At 43.8% G+C, this 20259-nt stretch overlaps 1 protein-coding gene across 3 annotated transcripts; it reads right to left on the bottom strand.

Annotated features, from left to right (window-relative positions):
• Positions 1 to 160: 160 nt before the first annotated feature.
• BZW1 (basic leucine zipper and W2 domains 1) lies at positions 161 to 18661 on the bottom strand. Of its 3 annotated transcripts, none has more exons than XM_028751166.2 (12): positions 18511 to 18661; positions 15742 to 15815; positions 11202 to 11378; positions 9729 to 9823; positions 9122 to 9187; positions 8603 to 8738; positions 7884 to 7993; positions 7610 to 7780; positions 6083 to 6229; positions 4339 to 4477; positions 1036 to 1158; positions 161 to 935 (listed from the first exon to the last, which is right to left on the bottom strand). In XM_028751166.2, the coding sequence occupies exons 2-12, from the start codon at positions 15803 to 15805 to the stop codon at positions 904 to 906; spliced, it is 1260 nt and encodes a 419-aa protein (XP_028606999.2). In that variant the 5' UTR covers positions 15806 to 15815; positions 18511 to 18661; the 3' UTR covers positions 161 to 903. The 3 variants fall into 3 exon arrangements, with proteins under 3 accessions (XP_028606999.2, XP_077773716.1, XP_077773727.1); XM_077917590.1 differs by having other exon boundaries at positions 18515 to 18658; XM_077917601.1 differs by lacking the exon at positions 18511 to 18661 and adding an exon at positions 18086 to 18240.
• Positions 18662 to 20259: the final 1598 nt, after the last annotated feature.

Consider the following 20259-nt stretch of genomic DNA (forward strand, 5'->3'; position numbering starts at 1 on the left):
GGAGCTTCTTTGGGGTTCCAGAACCTTTTTCACTTTCACATTCAGTATCTAAAATGCAAATCCTTTTAACCTTTAAAAGGATGGTATTCAACACTCATCCTACTCAAAAGTAGACCCATATAATAATCTAGACCCACTAGACATAGCCTAGTCACGTTCATTAATTTTTGAGGACTTGGTTTACTACAAGCTAAAAAGTAATATACAACATTGCTCAAAAATGGTCAATGCAAACTTCGTTCTGTTTCCAACTAATAGCAAGGCGGAAAAATACATTTTTCAAAGAGAATATAGATTGTTCAAGGATCTGCTTAAGACTGCAAGAACACCAGAACCAGGAAGCTGAAGGCAAAGAGCGTAGTTTGAATACTGAGCTTAGTGACTGCAAATTGCAGTGGTATTATGAACAGGGAATGATGTGATGTTAGGAATGCCATCACTCTTGCTTGGGTCTAGTTATCTTTCACACACAATTACACAAGTGTGGCCTCTTTACTTTGGATACTTGTACAGTTTAATTTGCAAACAGAATTTTTATAACAAATTTCATTTTTCCAAATCATGTCTACTTGTAAACTTTTTTTATAGAAAACCCAGGGATAAAATGAATTTTAAGTTGTGGAAGGCCTTAAATTATGTTACAGTAGAAAATACAGGAGGTAGAAGGTAACTCAAAAAACTAATGCAATGTTAGAATCAAATCTATAGCTCCTGTAAGCTACTAACACATGGTTTTAAAAACCTAAATCTGGTGTTCTCTAATGACCATAGAAAACACAAACATAAATTTGCCATGAGAGCCCTTATATCATGCTTGATACAGGGAGGTAGGATGTAAGAATCAGGACACAAAGACATGACGTTTTATCTACTGCTCCTGTTTGCTTTACTGTTTTTGACAACTTAGTCACCTTCTTCAGTTTCAGACTCAGATTCTGAAAGAAAACAAACAAGCATTCCAGCATGAGAACACTTTGTAAACTTATTCGAATGAATGCACAGTAAGCAAAGCGGAATTGCATCAGGCTTACTCACCTTCCTCAGCATTCTTGAGCCATTCTACAAACTTTTTCATTTGTTCCAGAAAGACACTCTTTCCTTTGGCAACATGTGCATCTTTATACCATTTCAGGATGGGTTCTTCACTTAGCACCTCAGCTGTTGAAAACAACGTGGGGTTAGGGCAAGAAGTGTATCCCTTCATGCAGCACAGCTTTAGAAAACAAATGCCAAGTCACATCATGTGTATTCAAAGCACAAAGTGCTTAAGTGCAAACCCTCTAAAAAAAATAACCACCAGTAAGTTTGCCAAGCCACATTCCTCATGCTGTGGTCTTAGCATTGTTTGGGCTGTAAATTTCCACTAGACTTGACCAGTTCATCAAGCAATACATTTTATATGTTGCTCAATCACATCTTTGGAACTCAAGCCTCATTAAAAAGGTAAAGGGACCCCTGACCGTTAGGTCTAGTCGTGACTGACTCTGGGATTGCGGCGCTCATCTCGCTTTTATTGGCCAAGGGAGCTGGCGTACAGCTTCCGGGTCATGTGGCCAGCATGACTAAGCCGCTTCTGGCAAACCAGAGCAGCACACGGAAACACCGTTTACCTTCCCGCTGGAGCGGTACCTATTTATCTACTTGCACTTGACGTGCTTTTGAACTGCTAGGTGGGCAGGAGTAGGGACCGAACGGGAGCTCACCCCGTCGCGGGGATTCGAACCACCGACCTTTTGATTGGCAAGTCCTAGGCTCTGTGGTTTAACCCACAAGCGCCACCCGCGTCCCTTGATTTAGGTGGTGTACTAGGTTCCAAAAAACAGCAACGTTTGAAGCCAGCTTGGGTAGCTTTTTCCTAGTAGCTGGAGAGAATGTCTCCTCACAGAATGAAGTGCCATCTACAGGTGTTTTGAATGTGACGCCCAGAGTCAGAGCGTCGCTGCAAATGTAGTAAACAGGATCCTGATACTTAGGAGCATATTTCATTTTCTTGTGATTTTGGCATTTATGCCAGAAGACAATTATTAGAGGCTTTACAACTCAATAGGCTGAATTCTATGATACCAACGATTCAGGACCTGCTTTCAGACAGGAATGATCAAATTACTTTAATAGTGGCTGAATTTTTGAGTGCTGTCCATGTAGAAAGACTGGGCCATTATAAAGAGATTTAGTGGTTGTTAATTGATCGGTGATGTGGTAGTGTTGTGTTGTATTATTTATGCAAATTAATTTCCTCTGGAGTTAAAGATCTGACTGGGACAAACCTTGTTATGCTGAGCTCGTATTTTGCACAATTTGTATATGCTGTCTGTTTGATAATATGTGGTTTGCTATGCCTAATAAAGGATATTTGTAAAGATAGATAGATAGATAGATTTCCTAAGTACAAAGTCAAGTAACCCTGCTAACAAGACTTATAGTCTGGTCTCATGCATATTTAAAATAAAGGTAGAGGGACCCCTGACCATTAGGTCCAGTCGTGGCCGACTCTGGGGTTGCAGCGCTCATCTCACTTTATTGGCCGAGGGAGCCGGCGTACAGCTTCCAGGTCATGTGGCCAGCATGACTAAGCAGCTTCTGGCAAACCACAGCAGCGCACAGAAATGCCGTTTACCTTCCCGCTGGAGCGGTACCTAATTATCTACTTGCACTTTGACGTGCTTTTGAAGTGCTAGGTTGGCAGGAGCTGGGACCGAGAAACAGGAGCTCACCCCGTCGTGGGGATTCGAACCGCCGACCTTCTGATTGGCAAGTCCTAGGCTCTGTGGTTTAACCCACAGCGCCACCTGTGACCCTATTTACTGAGAAGTAAATTCCAATTTTGGTGCTGGTGCTCACTTGTGGAATGCCCTCCTTAGAGAGTCTTGTCAGCTGCTGCGCATTTTGTTGTCTTTTCAATGTCAGGTACAGAGCATTTGTTTATGCATTTTGAGCCAATAGCTATATAACAAAATCCAGAGAAGTGAAAAATCCAAAGTATAATTATGTTGTACTCTGTGGCCAGGAATTGCAAATGAGATCAGTTTGCCTAAAATGCGGATCAAACAAAATTCTCCTCCATCTCTTCCTAGGGCCCTCCAGCTGTTGCTGGATTACAACTCCCCATCTCCCCTGGCCATTGATTTGTCCTTTGTCCATCCAGGGACAACAACATATGGGCAGCCACATGTTCCCCACCCTGGCTTAGAGTCAATAGAACCAGTTAGACCATGGGATAGTTCAGGCGTTCATCTCCAGGGGCTTGTCCACACTGACCCAAATACAGTAGATGTGAGGGTGAGTCTTTAGTCTTGGAGCTTGTGTTCACACTGGAATGAAAAATGTGAATTTGCACCTGGCTGTTTTGCCTACATTAATAAAGGGATAGCCACATGATGTCCTCCCCATCCCAGCGTTCTCCCAACCTTTCCTTCCTTAAATGTGAGTTTATTCAATCCTTGGAAGGTTGGGAAATGGCCAGGATTGGGGGAGGGACCCACATTTAAAGTAGGGAAACAATACTGGGATGCAGAGGATGTTTATGTGGACACCCATACATTAATGGCATGTGTACGTTCTACTCCAGTGTAGACAAGCCCTTGGATTGCTCTGTGGCTAAAGAAATATGGAACCTGACTGTACATGCATCCAGGCGTACGCACAATTCAGTTGTTTGCCACATTCAGCTCCATAAGACGCAGTAAAGGTAAAGGGACCCCTGACCGTTAGGTCCAGTCGTGGCCGACTCTGGGGTTGCAGCTCTCATCTCGCTTTATTGGCCGAGGGAGCCGGCGTACAGCATGACTAAGCCACTTCTGGCAAACCAGAGCGGCGCACGGAAACACCGTTTACCTTCCTGCCGGAGTGGTACCTATTTATCTACTCGCACTTGGACGTGCTTTTGAACTGCTAGGTTGGCAGGAGCAGGGACCGAGCAACAGGAGCTCACCCCGTTGTGGGGATTCAACCGCAGACCTTCTGATTGGCAAGTCCTAGGCTCTGTGGTTTAACCCAAAGCACCACCCACGTCCCTTGAAGCCTCATTAGGACACCCTATTTTCATCAACAGGATACTCATCTACATCTCAAAAAAGTCACTTGACATCACAATGGGGGGCGGGGTTCTGTTAAACAAATTTACTGACAAGCCACAACAGTGTTAAGCAGATGCAACACCAGAAGACTGAGACCCTTTTCAATTGGCATAATGGAATTATGGGCTGCAGCTTTCTTCTTTGAGATTAAGACTTTACTGATAAGCATCAGAAGCTACAGGTTAAGTAGTTAAAATGAGTTACAGAGAGTTAAAATGCTAAACTCTTGAGTTTTGCACATGACTGAGTGTTAAACCATTACCTTTGTAGAAGAGCACCACTATTTTCTGGAAGGCTTTCATGAAGTGGATGTTGTCATAACAGTACTCCTGAATCTTGAGCAACAGAGTCAGTTCAGACTGACCTTGGGTTGTAAAGGCAGCAAGAAGAGGGCTGTATTGCTGTGAAGATTATAAGAACAGTTACGTACAGAAAAAAACCCACACACGCTTTTATTCTGATCAGCAGCTTCCCATTTCTCCATAAATGTGCCTTTTAAATGTGTTGGAGAGGGAGTTATGGGTGCTTTTTTGTATTACATATTTTGTGCTTTCATTTTGTTTTTTTATGTTGTGAACCACCATGTGATCTTCAAATCTAGTGTGGTATACAAATTTAATAAATAATAATAATGTTTCACCTACTTGTTATGCACAAGCTAGCGTACACCAGAATACTGCTTTAAATTGAGCTTATTAGAAATCATCAACACGTAATTTGTCCTAAAATGGACATGTACATTTTCAAACCCTGCTGCCAGGGTTTTTCATGAAGGGAAAAAATCCTGACAGCAAAAACCAGCTGTCTGGGAACTTCTAAGAGGACTTCCCATAGACTTCCATTGAATGAACCTTTTGTCCTCTGGCTGTTGCTGAACTGCAGCTTATTGTTCCTGGCCACATTTGCAGGCGCTCATGGGAGTTATAGTCCAGCAACTTCTGGAGGGCCCAAGGTTCCCCACCCCAGTCTTAGAACCATGCACTGCCAAGTTAGCTATTGGTGATTTCCCATTTTCTTTTACAGTAAGTAAGATTGTTCGAAATTCAGGAATTCAACATTTTAGGAAGAATGTGAGCCCTACACTGTGGCATTCAGGGTACATTTTGAATGGGATTACACTGAATGAGATAATAAGCTTATATTAAATCTGGAGAAATGAAGAGAATCCATTTGAAAAATCTCATTTTTATGCAGCCTATTCTCTGCATTGGCAATACAGTATTATGACTGGGACCGCACATTATGCAGCGTAGAATATTTCTTTTTCAGGGTTCCCGCCACTAGCTTTCATGCCCTGTCCTACTTTCCAGTGCACATTTTGTGCCCACTGAGCAGGTTCACTCCCATATTGGCCTGTTTGGGGCTTTCCCTCTCTCCTATTTTTTTTTTGGGGGGGGGGGCAGGTTGTGGTGGGAGACACATTTATGTACAACCCCAGCTACATTCATTTTTTTCAAAAAAATAAATAAATATCATTTGATTTGTCTGCAAACCTCAGGGTTACCCCTAACATGACATCTGCATGAGCACCTGAAAACTCAGCTGGATACAGAGGGAATGATCACGTGGACTTTGCACCCATGCCCGCACTGCAATAGACCCACAGAAGTTTGCTTATATGATATACCGTATTTTTCGCCCTATCCTCGCCATCGCTCCCGGAGCTTGCGGGGCTGGGGGAAGCCTGAGCTTCCCCCGACCCCAGCCCCCAGAACGGGTCCGGGAACGATGGCGAGGTTGCGGGGGCGAGTTGCTTGCGGGGCCGGGGGAAGCCCGAGCTTCCCCCGACACCAGCCCCCAGAACAGGCTATTGTCCGCAAGCCTTGCGAGCCCAGGGGCAACTCCCGGAGTGCTCTCCAGGCTTGCGGACATCTACGCGAAGCACGGGGCGCGCCTCTCGCTCTCCAGGCTTCAGCGAAAGCCTGCATTCGCCCCATAGGACGCACACACATTTCCCCTATAGGGCAAAACATACGGTACTTTTTTAAAAATGAACATACAAATACCTTCAAGTGCTTGATGGCTTGTTCCGCTACTAGCTCCTCTTTTTTGTTCCATTCCACAGTGCTCATTACACTGGACCAGATAATGCCTATCACAGTCTGTTCTGATATGTTGTTTTTCTTCATCTCTTCCTTGACATACAAGATGATCTAGACAAGCAATTCCAGGGAGTGTTACATAACATTCTTGCACGTGTATTGAGAAGCTTTGCTTAGATTTTCAGATATAGATTTCCTTGGGCCTAGAGATTAACTTTGTTCTACCCAAGCAGTAAATGCTGCAATACTTGGCACCACCCTTGAGTAATAACAACAACTACTACTACTACTGCTACTACTACTTATCATTTATACTCCAGCCACTCTGGGCGGCTCCCAACAGAATTAAAAGCACAATGAAGCATCAAACATTAAAAACCTCCCTAAACAGGGCTCCCTTCAGATGTCCTCTAAAAGTCAGATAGTTGTTTATTTCCTTGACATCTGATGGGAGGGCGTTCCACAGGGCGGGCGCCACTACCGAGAAGGCCCTCTGCCTGGTTCCCTGTAACCTCACTTCTCGCAGGGAGGGTACATTGTGCACCACCTTTTAAGACATTTCTGTCAAGACTCAGAATGTGAAATTCAAGACACAGCTCAAGGTGGTAACAGGCATTTTCCCATTCCTTTCTACAGTTTCTGCCTGTAGACACAGGCATCTTGCTTCTCCTTCCCCACCCCCATTTTAGAATATAAAATCTTAATACATTTCTCATTGATCATGGAAACCAAGCACAGAAACTGGGCAACCCAACTATGGTAGCTTTCCACCCTCCAAATTGCTTGGATCCCCAGCTACCACGAGCTATCAATGGCTATGCTGCCTGGGGATGGTGGGAGCTCTAGTCCTAAAACATCTATGATTGGGGCACTGTAGCAACAACCAGTCCTTAGGAAGCAAGGTGAAACCAGCCAGCTGCGTCCCAAACCCTTGCCAAGGAAAAGGGATCAAATCCCTGTTCAATCACAGAGCTCCCTGGGCGGTGGCCTTGGAGAACGTCACCATCTTGCAGACCAGCTTTCTTCACAGGGCTTACTGCATAGATCAAGATAACCCAATGCATGCTTTCCTGGGCTCCTTGTAGGATGCAAATGTGATAAACACAATAGCATTATTCACAGGTGAAAAGGCTATAGCCTGAACAGGTACAAACGTATATGTGTGCATGCTTAACTGTTCCTGAACGTTATCGTTATTTTCATAAATATCTGCAGCTATTTCAAAAATTATTAAACAAGGTTTCATACTTCCCACCTTGCTGAGTGTCAGCATTTTACAATGTGCGGACATTAGCGCAATGTTAATTCGGCAAACACACTTGGAAAGAAAATATTTTAACAGCAAAAATTGTTACAGCAATTGAGACAGCTAGAAAACCAAGCTACTTTCACCTTCCTTGGTTGCCATGGCAGATGCCAAAGTTACGAAAAACGAGTTTTAGAGACCAAAGAGGCTCATAAGCTATGAGCAGAGGAAACCAATGTACTTACATCCTTAAAGGGATCCCCACGTGACATCTGCTCCTGAAGTTCTTTCTGCAGCTCTTTACGAGCCCCTATGCACTGCTGGTTCCGGACGTATTCAGAGAGTTCCTTTAATCCTGCATCAGTGAAGTATTTTGTGAAGTGTTCAAGGCTTTGCTTGTTGGCTGGAAAGAGTTCCTGAAACATTGATATTGATTGTTTGCGGTGTACTTTAAAAAAAGTTGCACATCTCAAATTACTCCATTTTCAGCACCAAAAGTAGATTATCTTATTTACTTACCATCAGCCTGTTGTCCATGTTGACTTTACGAAGGCTAGCAGCCACTGCATTGATATCTTTTTCATTTATCCATGATTTGAACAGTTTTACTGCAAAGGCTGCTGAAACACCTGCATGAGAATTTGTATGGTTACTTTTAATACTCTTGAATTACTAGCAGTAATACTCTATTACTCCTGCTTAATACTGTCCTACTATCAGATGTGACTTACCCTTGGCCCTCCAGACGTGATTGGACACCCAACTCCCATAGAGCACGGCCAATGGACAAGAATGATGGGAGTTGTAGTCCATCTACATCTGTAGGCCACAGGTTAGCATATAAAAAGACAGGTGGCTTTGTGGTCTCAAACTGTCAGCAGATTTTGATAGTGAAATCGCTCTTTGTGTATCACTTCCTGACTGGCTGCATGAGGAAAGGTTTTCTAGCACTCTCACTGGACGTGCAAAGGTCACATTGCATGATTAAATGGTAAGGTTTTGCTTCACTATAACCAAAACAAATGCACAGTCTGTTACCTAGTACCTATTTCAACCTGTGAATCTTAAAAAAATCTGGGTCTTGTAGTGTAAAATTCTGAGAAAAATACTCATATGCTAGGAACTGGGGTTGGACAGGACTTCCACTGGTGAAGAGAAACCTAAGACATTGTGCAGGAATACACCTCTAAATATCAAAACAGACAGGGAACACTTCCAAAATAGTTTACCAAAATTACCTTCTTTAACTAGATTCTCATTATAAAGACTGTTGAGAATTGACGCATTAAGTGTCCCATTGGCCAGAAGAATACCCGTCAGCATGGCCAGTTTGTTCCGCTCAGACTCTGAAAAACCTTTCAAGAATAGCAGCAACTGCAAAGGGTAAAAGGCACAGTCAACACTCTGAAACAAGCGAAGTGCTGAAATCATTTATGAATGCTACCATGAGATATAAAGGAATGTATCACTGGAAACAAGAAAAGGACTCCCTTTTGCGGAGTTTTTATTATAATGACTGAAAGTTTCTGCAAAGCCACTTACTCTGATGCCTATGGAGAACTATACCCTCCAGGTAACCAGAAAATGGAACTTTTATAAATGGGACAGAAATTATTCTATTCTTTCAGGCCCTAAGTGACTTGCCAAGGAATATGTGCACATGCAGACTAAATGTTTTGCTAAATAGTAACAAACACACAAATATACAGGAGTATCTATAAGGCCATGGTCCAAAAAATAGTTTCAACTTGCAATACCTTTTTGACTTCATCCTCAAAGCCTTTTTCCAGGTATTTGTAACGCCTGATCAGTTTGTTAAAGACCTGAAAGACAAATGTTAACAATTAAGACTATAGTTTTCATAGAAAAGGTGGGCAACCTGATACCTAGGGGCTATATACAGTCCTGCTTTCATTTTATGTTCCCCCAGCGCCTTCAGAATCTTCCCCAGCAAGGGGATTTCCCAGAATCTTTGCATCCCAGCAGTAACTTTCTTTCTGTCAATTTCTTCATTTTGTCAGGCTTTCCCCCTCTCTATGTAATTTCAGAACAACTGGAAGAAGCAGTATTTTTACCTGATAAAATCAACTGATTTTTAAAAACTTTTTTCCTTATTATTTGACTTGAGGATAAGGAAATCCCACCCCTCCAATAATCCAGAACACTTTTGTCTCTGGCTGTGCCCATCACTGCTCCGGCTCTGGTCAGTGCCAGCAGGTATCCCTCAGCAATTAAGCCCTCAACAATTCCTGTTGGGCTCAATCACAAACTCTTTATACATGCAATCTTGCTTTTTTGTGGATGTTTATATTGCAGGGAGGTAGAATCAAGAAAAGCCATTTTTTAAAAACCAACAAAACAAACCTGAGCAAATGCTTGCATCGTTTCTAGGTCTTCCTGTGCTGCAAACACACAGACATCTGTGTGCATCATGTCATCTGCCAGTGTACCACCTGGGGCTATTGAGAAATTGGTGTTTAGTTTTATAAGAAAAGCTAACATTGGCTAAGATCACTTTCACTAATTAGAACAGCATTTAAATTTAATACAATACAATGTGAAGTAAATCAACAAAAAGTGAAAACCAACTACAGTGGTACCTCGGGTTAAGTACTTAATTTGTTCTGGAGGTCCGCACTTAACCTGAAACTGTTCTTAACCTGAGGCACCACTTTAGCTAATGGGGCCTCCCGCTGCTGCCGGAGCCCGATTTCTGTTCTCATTCTGAAGCAAAGTTCTTAACCTGAAGCACTATTTCTGAGTTAGTGGAGTCTGTAACCTGAAGTGTATGTAACCCGAGGTACCACTGTATTTAAAGTTTAATGGCAAACAGAGCAAGATAAAAATCTTTCCAACTGCTAAGAATTAGGAGCCCCACCTTTTTACAGGGATGCTAGTTTTTCAGGAAAACCCTGAAGGCTGACTAGAAGCTTTCATCTTCCTAAATTTGAACTGGATCATCAGTTGCTAACAGCTACCATAAGATACTACGTCACTTCTGTGTTTTGCGAAGCCCTTCACAGAGAAAAGAGGTCTAATGCTATTATATCACCTCCAGGCTTGACTACTGTAATTCGCTCTACGTGGGGCTGCCCTTGAAGCTGTCCCAGAAACTCCAGCGGGTACAGAATGCTGCAGCGAGGCTCCTCACGGGGTCTCTGCCATGGGAGCATATTCACCCAGTGCTTTTCCAGCTGCACTGGCTCCCGGTGGAGTACAGGGTCAGGTTTAAGGTGCTGGTTTTGACCTTTAAAGCCCTTCACAGGCTAGGACCCTCATACCTACAGGACCGCCTCTCCCGGTATGCCCCACGGAGAGCCTCAAGGTCCATAAATAGCAACACCCTAGTGGTCCCGGGCCCTAAGGAAGTTAGATTAGCCTCAAACAGATCCAGGGCCTTTTCGACATTGGCTCTGGCCTGGTGGAACGCTCTGTCTCATGAGCCCAGGGCCCTGCAGGATCTGATTTCTTTCCGCCTGGCCTGTAAGACAGAGTTGTTCTGCCTGGCCTTTGGCTTGGAATCAATTTGATTCCCTTCCCCTCTTTATTTTTTCCTTTCTCCTCCTGTGATGAGGCTGCATTTTAATGTTTTAACGTTGTATTTTGAACTTGTTTTCGTTATTGGTTGTTAGCTGCCCTGAGCCCGGTCTTGGCTGGGGAGGGCGGGGTACAAATAAAATTATTATTAATTATAATTATATTCTGGAGGGTACAGAGGCTGCATAATCAGTAGCAACTGAGATCATGAGCAACGAATGGTTGGTTAGTTTTAAGATCCAACCATACAAATACACAGGCATGCCTGTAAACCAAAAAGCCCCTCTTAAGGTCACTTACCCAGCATTCCACCAGCCACCAGAATGTCAAAGAGTGTCTCTGCATAGCGGCGATAATCAAGTTTTGCTCCAGAAGCATCAAGGAATTTTGCTACTGCTTCCAAGTCACTGCCAGTTTCATTTAAACCTTGAATAATACAGTCCTGAAACTGAGTGGGGTCAAACCTCTCTTTTTCATCTGCAATAAATAAATAAATAAATATTCTGTGAACATAGTACTATTTATTACATTGTTTTTTAATACAAAATCAAATTACAGAGAGTGGCCCCAATTTAGGTACACAGTTCAATCAATGAAGTTCATCACAACAAATTATGCGGGTACAAATAACACACACACAACAAAGTGGCAGTTAAATTCAGGCTGGCAGTTTGAAAAAATAGTGGAGCCAGATAAAATTTAATATTACTATTACAATTAATAGACCACCCTATACCCAGAAGTCTCAGAGTGGTTCACAGAACAAGATAAAAGGATTTTTCTTTACTGATATTGTGAATGATGACAACAAACTTGAGTCAAGAAGAAAGAAAGCGGATTCTAAAGCAGTATTACCTACTGTGGAGCCACTCTGTAATGTAGCTCCTCAATAGATGCTGAGGAACAGAAAGGTTGGAAATCTTTCTTCTTTGAAATACCCTTTGAGAGTCAGGGTTGACCAGGAAGTAGGGCACTCAAATCATGCTACTTCACTAAAGAACAGTACAGTAGTGGGTAAAAGAGCCTTCTAGGACTGGGGCATGACACGGCCTCTGTATATGTGAAGTCCCGAACCCAGTTCCCCACTATCTCTCACTCTTGTTGTACAGGTTCATACTGCTGATACATCAGCCTTTGCCAGCCAGCTGCCCTCAAGATGTTCTCGACTACAACCTCTATTTGGCTAATGCAAGTTGTAGTCCAAACATCTCAATAATCACAACACAAATAAACACAACAAGTTTTGTACAGTATATGGACAACTATCACACTGTATGGAACACTGCTGAAATAGAAGGTTGGCATTTAATATACTGCACATCAGGGGAGCACATTATGGCCATTTTCCACTTTAAAAGTTACTGGAGATTTCCATTACACTTTGGAGAGGCCCATCACCAGGCCCTTTAAAGATCTATGCTTTCCCCTTTTTTGCATGATATATTGTTTGGTATTTTTAGCAAAATACAAAACAAACCCTTTTCTGTCAAGAAGTCTGCTTTCTATTCAAAGAAAGTTACCTTTAAAAAGTTAGCACCCACGTTCTATAGATCAAAATAAAATGGTTCCATATCAGCCTTTGGCTACACCCTTCTTTTTCTGGCGTGGCATCAGTAAAATGACAATAATTACCTGAATTATCAACCAGCATCCAGCCCAATTTTCAGGATGTGGAGTCATGAGTACAGCGTTCATGACTGAGCAACCATTAAGGTCTGCTTCAATCTTCCACAAACATAGGTATTTCACTTTCACTTTAAATAGGGATTCTGACACAAATCAGTTTATTACTGAGCAAGCTACCTCTCACCAGCAGTTCCAAGAGCTATTTCTACCTCTCGCCATTTTATTACATTCTGGTTCTCTCTATAAAAACCCTCATATGAATGCATTGCAGAAGTTCTCTTTAAACTTATCTATTAAAAAAACAAACTTCATGGGTTTGCCTTCATGAATTTGCTATATCCCTCAATGGCCAGCTTCTCAGCTTCAAATAAGCCACTTATCTGTACTAGAAGACAAGATACTCTCACTGTAAGATACCAGAAGTATACAACAGACAGAAAACTAAGGGCCACAGTCACAGCAAAATCATTTTTGGCATTAGTGTTGTCAGTTTGAGCCCTCTCTTAAGCCAAGAATATCTGGTAAAAAGCAATCAAAATATCAGCTGCACATGAAATCTTAATTTCTGTTTTAACCTATTAGCGGTCTATTTATAATGGGCTAAAATTTTAGTACCACCCACAGAAATTCAAAGTCGTTATAGTTGCTTGCTACTCCACTTCTGAAAACATTACATGATGGTAATAGTGAAAATTATAAATAAAATTTCTGAAAACATTAAAGGTAAAGGTAAAGGTACCCCTGCCCGTACGGGCCAGTCTTGACAGACTCTAGGGTTGTGCGCCCATCTCACTCTATAGGCCGAGGGCCAGCGCTGTCCGCAGACACTTCCGGGTCACGTGGCCAGCATGACAAGCTGCATCTGGCGAGCCAGCGCAGCACACGGAACGCTGTTTACCTTCCCGCTAGTAAGCGGTCCCTATTTATCTACTTGCACCCGGGGGTGCTTTCGAACTGCTAGGTTGGCAGGCGCTGGGACCGAGCAACGGGAGCGCACCCCACCGTGGGGATTCGAACCGCCGACCTTTCGATCGGCAAGTTCTAGGTGCTGAGGCTTTAACCCACAGCGCCACCCGCGTCCCCTGAAAACATTACATGGAAGTAAATTCCATGAATACGAGAGGATCTTCTTTCACTTATGACATTTAGAACTCAGGTATCAGTTTTTTTTGATCCTCAAGATACTGAGCATTTGTTATCCAAAGACTAATACCACAGTATTATGTCATGTGTGGACTCCAGCTCACCCACCATGTTTCAGCAGATCAAGACAGTACTTAACTATTTCTGCTTCCAGGTCCCACTCCCACCTACTAATTTGTTTATTGGAATTCCATCCTTTTCACTCAGTTCAGTTTCATTGTTTCTCACTTATTTGAGCAGAGCAGTACTAAACAGATTACACTCTTCCCTAGAACATCCTGACAAGTGTGCAGCTCCTTCAGTTTCAAAGGTTTAACAAAAACAAAACAAAAAAGCTGGAAGGTCCACCATAAAGTTGAATGTGGATTACAGAAGTGAGTTCAACTAAGACCTTGTATCATGGACCTATTCCAACTCTAAATATTAGATTCAGGGTTCTGGCTCAATGACAATAATCAATTTTGTGATGTTTTTATGCTGACACAGAAGTTCATGTGCTATATCTTTTAAGTCATAGGATCAAGATTTGCTTTCACCTTCATAAGTCATTTAACTGAAACCATACCAAAATAATCTTTAAAATAACGACGTTTCAGTTTAGAATTCATTAAAGCTACACTTTTCTCTCCTTTTACTGAAGAAACACTGAACAGACAACACTCCTTAACATAATTACTACCCACAAGTTAGTATTCCTGTGCTTTCTGGCATGCCACATAGCCAGTTGGCTGGACTATTTATATGTCATAGTAGCAAGAGATATACGCCCTGTGTAGAGGCAAAATTAAGGACCTTTCATAGCCATAACACCTTTGAAAGCTCGTAGTTGACCGGCTTGAAGAAAAGTTAAATATAGCACCTACCCATCTAAAACAAACATCTCTCCTGAAGCCGGGCATTAAAGTGCCATGAAAATTTGAATCCATGGGTACAAATACCATATGGCCCCATGGAGCCTTCAATGTAGGGTTCCTCAGGGTTCGATTGTATTCCCCCTGCTGTTTAACATCTACATGAACCAGCTGAGTGGGGTCATCCGGAGTTTTAGAGTATGTTGCCAGCAATATGTTAACGAAACACAGCTCTTCTCCTTTACATCTGCAGTTGTGGCAGTGGATGTGTTGGACCATTGTCTTGCCTCGATAATGGACTGGATGAGAGCCAAAAACTAAAACTCAATCCAGATAAGATTGAGGCACTGTTAGTGGTTCTCCTGACTGGATGGATAGGAGGTTGCCTGGTCTTGATGGGGTTACATTCCCTCTGAAGGAACAGATACACAGGTCAGGGCTACTTCTGCATCCATTGCTGCTGCTTTTCCCAGGCCTTTGACTAATGAGCCAATCTATGGCCTTTTAAACTGTGTGTAGATTGTTATTTTTTGTTTGTTACTATGGTATGTATTTTAGTGGTTTTATACTATCTGATATTGTGGTTTTATACTATCTGATATTGTAAACCACCCTGTGATCCTTGGGTGAAGGGCAGGTGCGGAGGGTGCATACAGGATTAGACAGAGAGGGAAGTCCTGCTACATGGGCATAAGTCTATTCACTCAAGCACGGATGCTGCTGGATACAACTCGCAGTGAATAATTTTGTTCAAGTTCAGTATGTGAGAACATCTGTGTCAGATAAATCAAAGGCTGCAATCTGATTTTTAAACAGACTAAAAACCTGTCACTGGGAGACGAAGGAGAATGGGTTCATTAGTTCACTGGCTTTAATAAAATTAAGATTTTAGGTCAAAGTATATTTTTGTTTTAAAAGCAGGTGATAAGTGAAGAAAACAACAACAGGGATATTGATACTACTCTCACTCTTGCATTATATGTAAGACATAGCTGCCTTAATATAAAGAAGGTAAAGTTGATCAAGGATCAATCCTAAAGACTTTCCACCAAACTGTCAATGCAGCTTTCTGTGTGTGTGTGTGTGTGTGTGTGTGTGTGCGCGCGCGCGCGCACACACACACACACACACACAGGCAGACCACAAGCAAACTTTCTCTCAGATGTCCAACTGTATTAGACAGAAACAATTTAATTAAGCATACATATAATTAGGCTTACCTCTTTTCCTAGTTTTAAAACGCTGGCCTGATAGCGTTGGCTTTTGCTGCTTTTGATTATTCATAAAAGACACCCTATGGAAAGAAACAAAATTTTCAAGATGTATCAGTTAAGCAGATGATCCTTAAGTGTTTGGGAAGACTTCAGTTACGCATCTACCAGCTATTGGCAACATCCTAAAAATGCATCTTAATGATTTCCTACTTTATGTATTTTTTTTCTACTTTAACGTTTGGAAACATTAAGTGTTTACAAACCTTTTCCTATGTTTCAAAATACATAACAGACCTCGGGTTCTATGATGCCTAAATTGAGTAAATCTGGGCTGAGAGATTAGAAACATAATGTTTTTCTTCCTCCTTTCCCAGTTGGTTCTTACCACACTTTCCCCTAAGATCTAAACTGAACCAACTACAGTATGGTTAGAACAAATCAAGCATTGCCTTCAAACCATGATCTGAATCTATGGTTTGAAGACCAAATACTTCGACTTCTGAGGTGAGTAGTTGATACTGGACCAGCAGTTATCAACACATCAGAGCGCTGAGGATGACCAAGAGACTCATACCTATCAAGGCCTATTAATGAACTTGGGGTCAAACTTAACTTGGAATTGGGGGACTTCCAACCTCATGTTTTTTACCAGTACTTTGCCTAAAACTAAGCAAGGCCATAATTAAGTCAGGACTAGCTTCTTGCCAAAGTGTTCTCTTGTGGGCCCTTTCCTATGTCAGTGGGCTCCAAGCACTGCTGGGTAAATGGTGCGGCAATCTTATTATTTCAGCGCAATGCCCCACAGCAACACTAGGCTAGGGGCACTGTGATAGATTTTAAGCTGGTTAGATCCAGTCGCCTGACACTGCCTGCAGTGAGATGAATCATAAGATGAAAGTATCAAGATAGCCAAGGGGTACATGGCTATGTCCTCACACCTTGACTTCATAATTATAAGTAAAAAGAGAGGCTCTCAGTCCAAACGTATTAATTGTATGTACAGAATCCAGCCTTAACACAAAAAAGCAAAAGCATGAACTGCATTTAAGGCTTCATGGGAAAAGGGAGGGGTTGGGGGGGCAGGCGGAACAGCAAGAGTATCACAATGTTTAAAGCCCTGTTCTTGAATTCATTCCAGATTAAACTGTAAACAAGAACGAGAGGAGTATTTTAAAGGGGAATTTGTGGTCCTCAGTATACCCCAACAAGGCTGTAGTCCTCTATGACCACTTCCCTGGAACTAACTGCACCTGAACAAAATGGGATGATTTTGAGCAGGTGTGCTTAGGATTACAGTACCTGCTCTTCCAAAAAAACATTGCTGTCTACAAAACGCAAGGCAGGGCCAACATTCCTCCGGCATGTTTCTAGGTATTGGGGTCTGAATGAAGTTTTGGGGATGGGCCAAAATTTCTCAGAATTCCTGAATGCATTCCGGGAGCATGTAGCATAACCAGAGTGAAACTAGCTATCCTCTTTCACGTTTTGGGGATGGCAGGGCTTGGATTTTGAGGGGACCAAACTTGCCAACAACGCCATGGCTACTGCTTAGCTAGGGGAAAGCCCCCCCCCCCCGTGTGCCTTGGAATAATGTTACATCAGGACAGAGTATCAATTCACGGCGCCCGGGGCAGAAGAAGGAAAATAACTTAAGACGCCCTTCACGCTTTTGCAAAAAATGCGGGGGGTGGGATGCAAAAAGCAGTTTTATCCACAGGGCTCATTGTGGTACGTATTTAAATCTCCTCCTTTCCCCATCATGGTCTCTCCCAGAAAAAACAACCACCAAGAGTCACGAGCGCATAGATTTTGGAAAACGTGCCAGCTAATCATCTTGCACTGAAGCAAAAAGGCTGAGAAATACTGACACTCAAGGCAGATGAAACATGAGATGATTGGACCCTACTGAACTTGGGAACCCCCAACAAAAAAATTGTAATTTGGCAAAATATTTGGACTTTATGTATTTGTACAATTTGGAATATTCAGTGTGATGGGATTGGATTGTTAAAATGGAAAACTTAATAAAAATTATTTTAAAAAATAAAAAAGAAATTCTTTTCAAAATGCAATCGCCAAACCTTGAGTCCCCTCCTCCTCCTCCCCCACCAGGCGCCACCCACTCGGCCCCGGGAGGTGTCCCCACCCTTCACCCCCCTCAGGAAAGACACCCCCCATCTACAAACACGGGTAGGCCGTGTGTACGTATTTTTTGTGTAGTTGGGGGGGGGGGGTTTGCCCCGCCTCGTGCCGCTGCCTGGGCCGGAAACGGGCCTTTTCCCGGAAGGCTCTTCCCTCACCCGAGGGAAGACCCGAGGCGCCCTCCTTCCCTCCCTCACGGCCTACCCACCGAGCCCTCCGGGCGGAGGCGGCTGCTGCAGGAGCTGGAAGCGATGGCCCCGGAAAGGAAGGGAAGGGGGAAGTCTCCCGCTAGCGCCGCCGCCCCGGCTAGGCTTTGAGTCCCGCGCTGCTGCCCCTCCCGGCCGCCGCCGCCGCGTCCCCTCCCTCCCTCAGCGGCGTCACTGCCCAACAGAGGCCGCCGCTTTGTTACCCGCCAGGCCGGGCCGGGCCAGAGGGCGCGGGCGAGTGAAGGGAAAGGAGGAGGGGGGGGAGGAGGAGGAGGAGGGGAGAAGCAGGCCCAGCAACCGGCCCTGCCAGCGCGGCCGTTACGGGCCAGCCTCGCGCCGCGCTCCCCGCCCAATCAGCGCCCGCCCAGCCGCGTTCTCTCCCCACCCCCCGCGAGCTATCAATCCCGCCGCGCGCCTCGGGCCTCACCGACTTTTAAGGCAGGAAAGGAACGTCCAAGGAGCACGAGCTTGACTAAGCGGCGCGACGGAGGACGGAGAAGGCGGGCGGTCTGAAGCGGCTTCAAGTCTCCACCCCTTTTCCTCCTCTTCTACTCCCCCTCCCCACACAACCTCCCCCGCGAGGAGAGGAAACCACGCGAGAACACGCGGGTGACGGGCAGGAGGGAGGCGAGGCCTGCTGGGAAGGAACTATTATTCACAGCCGTCACACAGTGGGGGGGGGGAGAGAAGAGAAGCGCGTCGTGCTGAGGGTCGAGTGCGTGACGCCGGCTGGGTGTTTTTTTTATTGTGGGGGGTTGGTTGGTTATTTCCTCATACAGAGAGGAAGTTCAAGTTGAAAATGAAGCAAGCGTGTTTGTTTTGCCCTACCCCCGTTTATTTCGGAAATGGGCTCGTCCAGCTCGCCCCCTCCCGAACTACGTTACGTAGCAATGGGCTGCGTTCCCTTGGGCGGGGTTTGAAACGAGACTCTGCTCTCCGCTTCCCCCTCCCCTCCCTAAGTGGACGCGTCCAGGTTCGTCCTTTTCCGGGAATGGCCCGGGATACTTCGTGGCTCAATCCATTGAGCCGAAGTAGGGGGACTTAAGCGGCGGAGGAGGCCAGGTGGTTATCACCGTAGGAGGAAGCAGCCCAGACTTTCTGGTTTGCTTTTGAAGTTTCGTCTGTCTGTCTGTCTCGCAACAATGAGAGCTTGCAAAATAAATAAATGGTGCTTATGTCTTTTATTATTTCCGCGTTTCTATATGTATGGTCTACTTGCGATTCCTGCATTGCAGGGGGGGTTGGACTAGATGACACTGGGTACCCCTTCCAACTCTACAGTGATTTGGTGGCAGCGGTTTCCATCAGGCAAAGGAAAAAGGGGGAGGGGAAAATATGCAAAGGTTCATTTGCTTTTAAACGCAGTCGGGTTTTCTAGTGCGAGGAAATTGTAAATTTAATAATAATAATAATAATAATAATAATAATAATAATAATAATAATAATAATAATATATTATTATTATTTATACCTCGCCCATCTGGCTGAGTTTCCCCAGCCACTGTGGGCGGCTTCCAATCAAGTGTTAAAAACAATACAGCATTTAAATATTAAAAACTTCCCTAAACAGGGCTGCCTGATGGCGCTTCCGGCACTGTCCATCATCATCATCATCATTAATCATTATTCCCGTGTTGCAGGTGGGGTGCAGGATTCGAGACATATCACTCATGCCTTCATTACAAGGGCTGGAGCCGAAATTGAGTTACAACAACCCTGCTCTGTAGTCAGGTGGTGTTATCCTTAGGGTTGGCACACCAGTCAATGGCCTGGCCAAGTTGTGTTAAGCTGAAATGCATTATTACTTGATTGTGGCAAGGTATCTCATGTTCTGAGAATGCCTCTGTGTAGGGCGAGTGGGGGTTAGTGCTTTGCTTTGCTATCGCTTTTAGTGTTTTTTAAAATCTTGTGTTTTTATGTTGTGAACTGCCCTAAGATATACGGCTGATGGGCAGTTTACTAATTAATTAATTAATTGCATAATAGGTGGCAGCTTATCTTTTTTGTTTCATTATGGTATCACTTGTCAGCGAGAGTGAGATCTGCTTGTGCCCTAGGCCTGCAACATTCGGGAGAAAACTGTGCAGGGTAGCAAATTCTATGGCAGTGACTGCAAAGCCATAAACTACACATGCACTGACTAGGAAGTTGACTGGCAAGGTCAAAGACAGGGAAG

Source organism: Podarcis muralis, chromosome 1 (genome assembly GCF_964188315.1).
Source record: "Podarcis muralis chromosome 1, rPodMur119.hap1.1, whole genome shotgun sequence".
In the NCBI taxonomy this organism is placed as follows: Eukaryota; Metazoa; Chordata; class Lepidosauria; order Squamata; family Lacertidae; genus Podarcis; species Podarcis muralis.

Excerpts from the sequence above, each read along its gene's own strand:
- BZW1 (XM_028751166.2), bottom strand. The coding sequence starts at position 15,805 with ATGAATAATCAAAAGCAGCAAAAGCCAACGCTATCAGGCCAGCGTTTT. Across the intron at positions 9,188-9,728 it reads CGATGCAAGCATTTGCTCAG|GTCTTTAACAAACTGATCAG; the intron begins GTTTGTTTTGTT and ends TTTGTCTTTCAG. Across the intron at positions 936-1,035 it reads GCTCAAGAATGCTGAGGAAG|AATCTGAGTCTGAAACTGAA; the intron begins GTGAGTAAGCCT and ends GTTTTCTTTCAG.